This window comes from Choristoneura fumiferana, chromosome Z (genome assembly GCF_025370935.1).
Source record: "Choristoneura fumiferana chromosome Z, NRCan_CFum_1, whole genome shotgun sequence".
NCBI classification, from domain to species: Eukaryota; Metazoa; Arthropoda; class Insecta; order Lepidoptera; family Tortricidae; genus Choristoneura; species Choristoneura fumiferana.
In genome coordinates this window covers 17,664,488-17,677,030 of record NC_133472.1, presented here as the reverse complement: position 1 = coordinate 17,677,030, position 12,543 = coordinate 17,664,488, and the positions used below count along the sequence as shown (strand labels likewise).

At 37.7% G+C, this 12,543-nt stretch overlaps 1 protein-coding gene across 1 annotated transcript in view; it reads left to right on the top strand.

Moving 5' to 3' along the window:
• Karybeta3 (karyopherin beta 3) overlaps positions 1 to 11,664 on the top strand; it is a 28,159-nt gene extending 16,495 nt beyond the window's left edge. Inside the window, exons 17-18 of the mRNA XM_074090669.1 lie at positions 822 to 1,035; positions 9,969 to 11,664. Of these exons, the coding sequence (XP_073946770.1) occupies positions 822 to 1,035; positions 9,969 to 10,052 (298 nt within the window). The 3' untranslated portion in view covers positions 10,053 to 11,664. The remainder of the gene's footprint in view (positions 1 to 821; positions 1,036 to 9,968) is intronic.
• Positions 11,665 to 12,543: the final 879 nt, after the last annotated feature.

Here is a 12,543-nt window from a genome sequence, read left to right as displayed (position 1 = left end):
GCGGGGGGCAGGGCGGCGCGGAGCTGGCGCTGCCAAGAGCGCAGTCAGCGGTATCGGCAATATTTGAAAAAAAAAAATAGTTTTTCACAAATATACACTATATATGTGATTTGTGATTTTCCCAATAACGTCGATAAGCCAAAGGCTACTAGAAACACAGGAAGCTTGAAATTCCATCTTACAGAGTGGCTAAAACCAAAAAGTCGTTTCTGGGAAATTGCATACGTTTTTATAATAAATTTCCAAAAATTATTATAAATGAAACAGATACAAAATATATATAAAAAGATCTATTGTCAAGAATACATTAATATCTAAGGCGTATTATATAGTTAATGATTATATCATGGACAGGGATATTTGGAAATTATTCCGATCCGCATTAGCGATCCCTTCAAATAGCGAACGTACTGTGTTAAAAATAAAGTTGTGTTAAATTATGATTGAAAACTTGTGATAGATATCATTTAATAATATTGTAAATCTGTTTTAAAAAAATATACCTCGTTGAGTTTCTTGCCGGATTCTTCTCAACAGAGGTTTTTCCGAACCGGTGGTAGATTTTTTTTTACATTCATAAGTGCTTGTTATAGCCTAAATTGAAAAAAGATATTTTGACTTTTTTGATTTTGACTTTGATACAATTTTACTCGCAAATGTGATGAAAACCATTGTATGTCGCACGGGCGGTACTAGAATTACGAATATCGACTCATTAATGCCATCAGTCTTCGACGCTTCTAGTATACTCGTTCGTAATTCCTTATTTACCGCCTTTAAGACACAATGTACTATTTTGAGCGTGGCGTGTTGATGTCCAGGTTAACATGGCTGCCGGTGGTGGAGGACACAGAGGAAGCGCCGCATGTGTACGCGCTGCTGTGCGAGCTGGCGGCGGGCGGGCACGCGGCACTCACGGCGCCCGACGCGCCGCAGCGCGTGCTGGCGCTGCTGGCAGAGGCCTTCCTGCACGACGCCGTGCCCACCGACAACCCCGTCTACGCGCAAATGGTCGCACTCCTCAGACAAATACAGGTACGCTACTGCTCGACACACTGACGGACTTGTGCCTGCAATGCCTCGCACCCAAACCGCTAATATTCGAGGGTTTGCCGCGTGTAATGGACGCCCTTATTTAAGACTCGTTTCTCAAGGCGTCTAACGCGTTCCTAAATTATTATTACAAATGGGCCCGCTAATTATTTATTGTTAACTGTGTAAAACAGAAAACAACACGTGAATACCTAACCATCTCACTCAAGTCCATTTCAAAACGAAATGGCGATAATGGCCGCCGCGTCCGCTAGGGCAATGGGCCGGCGCGAAACTGAATGCTTGGTACCACGAATCTCAACCAACGCCCGTCATACATTTTGCCATAATAAAGCGACAGCGTCGCTATTGCGAGACGTTTCATGTCATGATACTTGTCAAATTATGGCTATTCGCCAACGACTATCATAAACGTAGCTATTATAAGGTCGCGGGTGAGCAAAGAAATTCTTTTTCACTTCTCATGCTCGTAAAGTTCGTGTTTATGCTGGATCTAGGCAACATAAAATGACTTTTTATGCTCTAGTGCATAAAGTAAAATCTTCTTCAAGACCAAGGCAATCAGGTGTAAACAGCCACAAACAAAGAAGCAACTTGTGCAGAGTGAAGCAACCCCCCCTGTGGCGTATAGCGTTGACTTAGGTAGACGTGGGCGAAGTCTTATCAGCGAGGCCCCTTTTCTATGGTCGCATCGCACTTAAAGAGGTCTCGTGAGGCCCTTTTAAGTGCGAAGCAGTGGGCGAGAGCCCACTCCGCCCACGCCTAGCTACGCCAGTGCCCTGGAGACCGAATACATGCGAATTTGAAAGAAATCGATTCTGTCAACTAGCTGCAGTGCGGGGGGAGTTGCGATCGGTTCGAAGTGCTCCGAAGTATCTCGAACCCGATCGCTAGGGCGTGCATTGTATTTTTATTATGCTTTCTATCGATATCGATAAAAGGTTTTGCAAAAACATTTTAAGCAGTATGTACAATCCTTACTATCCATACTAATATTATAAATGCGAGAGTAACTCTGTCTGTCTGTCTGTTACGCTTTCACGGCTAAACCGCTGAACCGATTTTGATGAAATTTGGTACAGAGTGGTAACCGACATACTCGTCTTCGATAGCTCGAATTATGACATACAGTTTCAGGGGAAGGAGTCCAAGCATGCTATAACACGATAAGGGACAATTTACCTTGATTGATGGAACCCGCGTGTTCCTCGTGGTCTTGATGATGCCGCCGCCGAGTGGAGCCGCCGCCGTGGCCCGGGCCGAGTTCTTGACGATGCTTGGTCTTGTTTTGTAGTTATGTAGTATCACTACACCACACATCACAATCTTAACTTAAATAGTTATAAATGTTTTTAACGAAGAGTGACTGTTGGAACACACGCCGTCCGACCGATCCGCCGCAAGAAGAGAAGTTCCCTTTTCACTCACGGCGCCACAGTCACCTTGTGAAGCGCGGGAGGCAAATGTTGCCAACTTCAAGGCCCTCCAATTATCCCCTATTGAAGGAATAACATGCTTGGACACAGAGATAGAATAGACCTTGGGAAAGAACACAGGCTATCTTTTATCGCGAAAAAAAGGTTTTAAGGGGTTGAAATAGGGTATGAAAGTTAATATGGTGGAAGTTCGTTGCCGTCGAAGATAAAACCATGAAACTTGGCATTTAGGCCCTTAATCCATACTCATATTATAAATGCGAAATTAACTCTGTCTGTCACGCTTTCACGCTTAAACCGCTGAACCGATTTTGATGAAATTTAGTACAGAGATAGAATAGACCTTGGGAAAAATCGATGAATCTTATTAAAGTTGCCATTTCGGCACGTGATAACAAGTAAATGGATATTTATTCGCGCGTTATTTAAAATTCTTCCTGTGAGGGGGTGAAATAGGGGATGAAAGTTTATATGGAAGGTCGTCATTGTCGAAGATAAATCGATGGTTCTTTATGAAACTTGGCATTTGGGAACGTGATAAGAGATAAATAGATATTTGTGCACGCGTTTTTTTAAATCCTTCCTATTAGGAGTGAAATAGGGGATGAAAGTTTATATGGAAGATCGTCAATGTCGAAGATAAATCGATGGTTCTTTATGTATGAAACTTAGCATTTGGGCACTTATAAGAAATAAATAGATATTTGTTCAAGCGTTTTTGAAAATTTTCACTGCAAAGTGATGTTAGCAGAGGGGATGATGCAGTGTTAGCAGAGCCTTCTATGCTCAAGCAAAATGTACGCTATGGGGGGTAATTTTAGATGGCTTATTGACAGACAGTCAGACATGAAAAATTATAATTTTCAGATTTTTCTTATTTATTGTGCTATAAGAGCGATCTTTATGCAAAATTCCAAGTTTCCAGGATAGCCAGAAGTACCCTATTAATAATATAAATGTTAAGGCGATTTGTATGGAAACACCTTTTTAATGACTAGGTATAGGTTTTGATTGCCTTGACTTAGAAGTTTGATTTTTTCACAGCTTTCGGGACTATTGACCTGAGTTTGGGGATTCAATTTCAACTCGATACCGATACTCCACCCGTTTACGAGATAATGGGTCTTGATAGACAGACGGACGGACGGACAGCAAAGTGATCCTATAATGGTTCCATTTTTCCTATTGAGGTACAGAACCCTAAAAAACATTTGTTCCGGTGCTTTCAAATTTCGACCTATTTACTAGAAAATATGGGGATGAAAGTTCTTAAGGAATTCCAAAGAAATTTACTATAACTTATAAGTATATTTATCAGAAATATGTGTAGCTATGCTTAGTAAAAATGCCGTCTTAATTATAATACTACCCTCCTAACTTACAATAAAGGTGTCAAGAGTTCAATATGAAGAATTAAGTACTCCTTTTGTGCTGGCAGGGTAGAATCACGTCGTATTGCTAAAATGTCGCTTCCCGCAAAATATTTATGTTTTACCATAGCATGGATGGATGGATGGAAAAACAAAAAAAATATAGTTTATATTTATAGCAATGTATTAAAATAGATTACTTATTTTCAGTAAATCGTAGAAGTTTCTATGTGCTATTATTGGCAGAATAGGTATCCTAAATAAATTAAATACTTCCCAAAGTTACTATTCCACGCGGACGAAGTCGCGGGCAAAAGCTAGTAAGAAATAAATCGATATTTGTTCGCGCGTTTTTTAAAATTCTTCCTGTAAGGGGGTGAAATAAGGGATGAAACTTTATATGGAAGATCATCATTGTTGAAGATAAATCGATGGTTCTTTGTGAAACTTGACATTTGGACATTATAAGAAATAAATAGATATATGTTCAAGCGTTTTAGAATTTTTTACCGGCGTGGGGATGTTAGCAGAGGAGATGATGCAGTGTTAGCAGTGCCTTTAAAGCTCATAGCAAAATGTACGCAATGAGGGGTTATTATAGATGGCTTATTGACATAGACAGTCAGACATGAAAAATTATGATTTCCAGATTTCTCTTATTTATTGTGCTATATAAGAGCTACCTTTATGCAAAAAAAAAAAACAAGTTTCTAGGAAAGCCGGAAGTGCCCTATAACTTTTTCTGTTAAGGTGATTTGTATGGACACACCTTTTTAATGACTGTAGCTTTTGATTGCCTTGACTTTTTATTTTTTCACAGCTTTCGGGACTATTCACCTGAGTTTAGGGTTTTAATCTCAATTCGATAACGATACTCCGCGTGTTTACAAAATAGAGGATCTTGACAGACAGACGGACGCACGGACAGCAAAATGATCCTATAAGGGTTCCATTTTTCGTTTTGAGCTACAGAACCCAAAAAACATTTTTTCCGGCGCTTTTAAAATTTCGACCTATAAATATGGGGATGAAAGTTCTTAAGGAATTCCAAACAAATTTACTATAAGTATGTTTATCGGAAATATGTGTAGCTATGCTTAGTAAAATGCTGTTTTAATTATAATCCTACCCTTCTAACTTACAATAAAGGACGTAAGGTGTCAAGAGTTCACTATGAAGAATAATAATTAGTCCTTTTGTGTTGGTAGGGTAGAATACACGTTGTATGGCTAAAATGTGGCTACCCACAAAATATTTATGTTTTACCAAAGAACATGTATGTATGGATGGATGGGAGAACAAAAAAAAATAGTTTATATTTATAGCAATGTGTTAAAATAGGTTATTTTCAGTAAACTGTGGAAGTTTCTATGTGCTATTATTGGCAGAATAGGTATCCTAAATAAATTAAATACTTCCCAAAGTTATTACTCCACGTGGACGAAGTCGCGGGCAAAAGCTAGTCAGGTAAAATATAAATGCCAACTATAAATCTTTTTAAGCTTAAACTAAACAAGTTAAAAAGTACTTTTAATGGTTTGGTGAACTTTAGTACCTAGTATGATGCTTATTTTGTTATTGATTTTTAAAATGAGTTAATTTTGTGTATATTCGTCTCTGCACGTTATTCCTCCAATTTTTGTTTTTTAAATGCTTAAATAATTTAAATGTATGTATGTCAACTCTTTATTGTACAAAATAAGTAAGTAACACAATTTACAGACATTGAGAAATATGTACAAAGGTGAACTTATCCCTTTAAGGGATCTCTACCAGTCAACCTTCATCATCCTCGTGTCAATTTATTTCTTCCTTTCTCGAGAAGAACAGCGTAGGTACTGCACTCTTCATTAGCCGCCACTTCCGCTCACTGTCTTCAAAAAACAAACCTCAGTAAAATGTTTCGAACACATGACGCTATATTTTTAAGGAAACCCATTTTCGCTTTTTGCAACGTTTATCTATTTGTTTTTACATTATCATCTTTTGTAAATCTATAGGAAAAAATTATATCATGGTTTAACTTAAATTACGTCATACCTATCCAATACAGATACGCAAAAAGAAGAATTATAATTAACTAGCTTTTACCCGCAGCTTCACCCGCGTGGAATTCGGTCATCGCGCGCTGTTCCCTCGGGAACTGTGCATTTTCCGGGATAAAAAGTAGCCTAAGTCACTCTCTGACCCATAAACTATCTCTATGCCAAAAATCACGTCGATCCGTCGCTCCGTTTCGACGTGAAAGACGGACAAACATACAAACACACACTTTTGCATTTAAATATTAGTACGGATTAGTATGGATGGATATCATGAAGTACTACTACTTATAGTAATAAATGGATTATTATTATTATAAATAGAATCCACGATAAAAATCCGATATCAATACATTCAACAATCATTTAGTGGTTAATTTAATTATCGACAATAAAAAATGCACCGCACCACACTAGTCATTGGCGTCACGAGACTAAAGCGGCTATTACACTGAGTCCTTCGCCGCATGCTGCATGCGGCGATCGCAAAAGTATAAAGAACACGGTAGTCGGCCGCATTCAGCGAGCGACAGCTGCCACCGCCTTAATATGGCCGCCGCAGTAGACGGACCCAAAGATATATTATTCCACTAGATTAGCTCAAAATATGACTGAAGTCAACCGTATATAGTTGTACTCCTCGATCATGTAACTAATGCCATTTGTTAAAAAAAAGTCAACTATACTGCAAAAGCGACATCCGATTTCAAGAATGTAACATTTTTTCGTCAAACGTTAAACTTCAGTTTTATACGTGTCGTGTGCTAATAGTGATGTACATTTCACTGTCAGTCACAGCTTACTTTGTTGATAAATTTATCCACGAACTCAATTATCGTTGTGCAGAACCAGACGAAAAGTAAAAAATGCATTTGAAATCATGTCTGCTGTATTTCGCATATTAAGAAAACCTATTCTACTAGCACCAAAAAAAGCCCAAATATAGGTGAAAAACTTAAGCGAATGACCTGTAGTATGTAGTAGTGCACAGAATGAATATGGAGCTTGAGTCATTTTGTGAATATGCGAGATAGTTTGGCAACTTTTAAGGCTATTTAGTACAACAGGACACTATTTTACCAACCATTTTAACCTATGTTTGACAAATAAATTATTTGTATTTGAATCAGGAACGTCAATTTGTTAATACGGACACGTTACTACTACAAACAGGTCATTTGCTTAAGGTTTTAACCTATAATAACGTTAGTTTTGTATGTGATTGACGTCGTTTAAGGAGAAATGTATGGTAGCGTAAAGAGACGTGACCACAAAATAGAATGTTCTGAGAAGAACAGGGGGGCCATTACGAAATTCGAAAGACAAAGTTCCTATCGTACTGTCCCTCTCGCTCTCGTGTTGGATGGTATTAGCGTCAGCGGGACGACAAGAGACGAAGTTCGAATTTTGCGCTTCGTAGTATATACAGTTTTACTGCCTTTTCGCAAGTCGATGCAGTACCTAATTCTGACCTAGGGGTAAGTTTGTCGTCGCGCTTCAGATAGCGGAGACACATGCTGCATCGGAATTACAGCGGAGCTACGACATGTTCACACTTAGACGGCCGTGCGCAGAAAAGTGCTAGAATAATACCGCGATTTATTCTAGCGACGACAGATCCGAGTTTTTACATCACCGCATGCTCTAATGCGAGAGCACGGTGATCCGACGCCCCTCTCGGGTGATGATAATAAAAATGAAAAAGTTTATTAGAGACAAACAAACAATCGGTAAAATAAAACAATAACAAAATATAAAAAGACCAAAATACAAAATAACATAAACTATGTGGTGTGCCCGAAATGGTCCGGCCTGGGCATAAATACAGATTTCTCGGGTGGAGTCGGCGCTGGTCGTCCGGCGAGACCATGGCATCCAGTTGCGATCTTTGAGACCGCGACCAACCAACTCCACCCACTTCTGGAAATCTGAAACGATATAATTAATGTAATATCGACAGTTTATCAATATCAATTTTGACGCACTATTCTAACCTATGAGAAGAAATAATGAAAACGAATAAATAACATGTAATATAACGCGTACTTAGCGCTCTTTAATCATATATATATATATAACAGTAACCTAACTTATATTTGTAAATAATTAGCAGAACGAACGCTTATACGCAGATCGAAAATCAATAAAATTCCACGAAAAATACCACTGACCTGTGAAAGCTTATATTTTGTCCATTTTCCTTGTTTCCGATGCGAGACTTGCACTCACAAATTACGCACAGCATGGCATCACTACTTATTACACAGTTTTACCAAAAATCAAAGCTGTAATATCATGTTTTACATAAGAAAACAAAGAGAAATCCTGGAAAACGCTGACCGATGGTAGTGCTTTTTGACAACAAGTGACAACAAACTAGTACCCGACTAAATTAAATAACATTTTATTTGAATAGCTGCTTATCGACAGATGCCTTTTGAAAATGAATGGTATATTAGCCACGGAAATCGGCCAATGAGCAGAGGTTAATTTGATGAACCTAGAATAAAACTGACACAACTCGAAATATTCTCATTTAAAACTCAACTAGATTCTGTTCAGAACAGAGTTTATTTTGGAAATATGACTATTTAGAATTGTGTCAATTCATTTTAAACTTGCGAATAGGCGCCAAATGAACCTCAGCCTATTGGTCAATTTCTTTTGCCTGTGGGCTGTTTATATACAAAAGTAATAATAGTAATAATCGGGTACGCTTGACATTTAGCTTCCTTCTCTCTATTGTCGCTCCTTCCTCTTAGGACGGACCAGACTAAGGTAAAGGCGACAGTCGTTCGCCGAAGTAGTTTGAAACAAATTCGGCGACCGCATTAAGTGAACGACGTAAACTCCAATTCAATAGAATCTGACAATCCTGTAGACACTTCCAGCCTACTAATATAAACACCGGGCTGCCTAAGGCTTTGTGATGTGACTATTATTCTTTTTTGATTCCTTTTACATGATAATTGCAACAATAGGGACATATATAATCAAGTGTGCCCACGATAGGGTGTCTTAAATATGTAGAAAATTGACAGATTCTATTGAATTGTACTTTAGTGTAATTGCCGCTTAATTACGATGATGAGAGATAGACATACACGATTGCAGTAAGAATGAAAAAGATGGGGGCTGGATACAAGACGGACTCGTCAAATCTAACTTGACCCGCGTTGCAATTAATGATTTTTTTGTAAATATTTTGGTAAAATAAAGAAATGGTCTTACCGATAAAACGTAATATTGTTTCTTGCATTACAATTTTTACTATTGCTTCCGCACCATTTCACGGCACAACAGTATACACACACTCTCATCTATGGGCGCAACAAGACATGATGCCGTATATTGAAGCTATTTTACGTCGTAAATGTTAGCTGTCTCTTCGGTCATTCTTTATGGTCGAAACTGACGGTAAACCAAGGAGTCGGGAAATACAGCAGTGACAAATCAGTGACTACCCGACGGATTAGGGTCGGCTTCCACTTAAGTCTCTAGAGATTTGTGCTCGTAGCACAGATGTTTCTACATATTTATTTCAATAATTTTTAATTTATATAAAACTAAAAATCAATTAAACTAATAATTTATAGGTAATTATAATAGTAATGCGTGAACAATAAAAGGTACATAGTAAGTAAACAATTGTTTCCACTGTTGCTATTTCATTTCCTCGCAAACGAAGTGAAAAGCAGTGTGTAAAACTCAAGCATTAAACCCATTTTCCCCTCGACGTATCTATCCACCCTCGCCGTACCGGCTCGGGGTGGCTATGTACGTTTGGGTATAATGGCTCTTTTTATGCTCTTGTTGTACAATCTACTATTAGTTCATTGATGTGGACCTCCGCAAAGTAACGCCTGATTCAATAAATTATGAATAAAGCCGAGTTTAGACTTGCAAGAAAAATCGTGCAAGTTGCATTACATTTTTCTTGCAAGTCTAAACTCGGTTTAATTCAATAAATTATGACTATCCTCAATTAAAGCTCTTTAGCTACTAAGCCGCATTTAGTGGTACTCTTGTTGAATGTATTGAAAGGTTGTTTGTTTGTTTTTGTGCAGAGTAACGGCGAGCTGTTCAACTCGTGCCTGATGCAGCTGAGCAACGAGCACAAGGAAGCGCTGCAGCTGGCACTGTCGACATAATGCCGCCCGCGCCCGCGCCCCGACCGCCCGCTGCTTGTATTTACTGTCGAGCACTCTCCGCCTTAATGCTGTTATCCGTTGCCTGTGACGCTGCCCTTGTGCCTGCCACCCATTTCGTCATATAGCACTTCACCTCCTTACATTGGTATAAATCTTATATTGTATAGAATATAATTTATATGGCGATGTACACTTCTTGTGTAATGACACAATGGAAACAATACAGAGTTTTAAAGAGAATATTAGATTTTCAAAGAAATTTATCCACGTTTCCCCGTTTCTCTTTCTTACCAGGATTGTTTTTCTTTTCGATCTCACGCTCTGAAGAATATTTGCTGGGCTGATAAAAAATTACTGTGATATATTTTTATACTACTTATAATTTCGTCATCCAGCCATAAAGTAAACAACTAGCACTTCTAACTTCGATGTCGACATCTTTTTTTAAGGTGGTTAATTTTTATAATGTTTGTAGGTAATGTATCTTTCTTATGATATTTTAGATGCGTAAACACCTCTTTATTTTCAATAATATGCATAATCGGCTACAATAATAATGATAGTAGCTGTTTCTCGCAATGGATTATTTGTTGTGTAACTAATGTGATTCTAATAACTTTTTGACAACATTGTCTCTTTATAAGAAATGATTATATGCGGTAAGTACAGTAGAAATTCGGTAGCTCGACACGCTGGTATAATTATAAACTAAATAATAGAATTTAATAGAAGGATGGATTGCTATTGATATTTTTGTATTAGGTAGAATAACAGGCTGTGATAATTGTTGAAATTACGATGCCGCCGCTTACTTACGTATGTATTGAGACTGAGCTGCTCACACTTGTAAACTGGTGATTTCCAAAGACAGGTCATCAGTAACATGACCTACCTTTCGTAAGCATTCAATGTATATTATGATATATGGTATGTGTGACTTCAGAACCCACGGACGAAAAAAATATTAAGGCATTAAGATAAAATCTGCTATGCCGAGTAAAACTTTCATAGAAACGAATTGAAAAAGTGAATGGAAAGTTCTGATACAAAATAAGTCTTGACATTTTTTTCAGCATAAATGTTAAAAGTTTGCAAATACAATTAAATTATTTATGCACTATATCGTTTTCTGGCTATCGGCCTTCTACTGTACAATGTTATATATTATGTCGATTTTTGTTTGATTAAAATTAAAGTTATTGACATTTATAATGAAAATATTGTTTTACTTTAATGACACCAGTCAAGTGCATATTTTAGTACAGTTTGATTAATTTAACACTTACAGATGGGCGTGCCTTCAGTCAATTTTCAACTTTGACGTCATACAAATAAAGCCATTTTTAGTATACCGCTACCCACGATTACAGATTATGTAAAAACAAGTTTACAGATTATGAAAATTGACTGAAGGCACGAACATCTGTCAAGTGTTAACTCCAAGTAAAAGTCGTGTTTTTCTTATCTATTTTCGTCTGATTTTATTTCAGTCTTGATATGGGTGTATGAAGGAATATTATTGTTTAGAAGTGGATCGAAGGATATATGGATTACTAGCGTTTACCCGCGGCTTCGCACGCGTAAATCATTAAATACAGCAGTTGAATTGAAATTCCGGGATTTTATTAAATTCTCGTGGGAATTCCCTAAAATTACATCATGGTTTTCATTGACGTTATATTATAACAACCATGCCAAATTTCATGACTACACCCAGCGGTTGTTTTTTCGAGATTTATCCCTATCCCGTGGGAATATCGGGATAGAAAGTAGCCTGTTTTATTTCAGATGTCCAACATGCCAAATTTCATGACTGGGGTTAGAGTCGAGCGGTTGTTATTTCAAGATTTTAACCCTACCCGGTGGGAATATCGGGATGAAAAGTAGCTTAACCCTTTACCAGGCCAAAGGATATATTCCACCCACATCTTATATCGGTAACCGTAGTCAGGTTTTAACTCCAAACCACCTACAAAATATTTTGTCAATCCCTGAAAATATTATTTTATGATATTCATTCACAACACGCTTCTAAATTGCGTAATATATCTTTGGCAGCCGTTTAAATTCACTTGAACGCTAATTTCAGTAAACTACTGAGAAATTCGAACACTTTCCATAATTTCTATGAAACAGAAGTACATAGCTCAAACAATTTTTTGATATTTTGTAGATTTTGAGTGTTGAAAGCTAATGTAATCGTAAACATTGCTAAATATTCATGCATTATTGTGTATGACCAGAATTAGGATGTGGGTTGACATTATCCCATGGCCTTATTAGGGTTTAACTGTGTGGGAGCTATTTTTCCCATGGCCCGGTAAATTGTCTTGTCATGTCATAAAAACTCACGTAAGTAATAAAACAGTTTTTGTGTTCAACCTAGAACGAATTCATGTACCAAAGAGACCCAAAATCTAATCGGGCCATGGGAAGAATAGTTCCCACACAGGAAAATTCTAGCCAGGCAATGTGATAGTCCTCCCACATC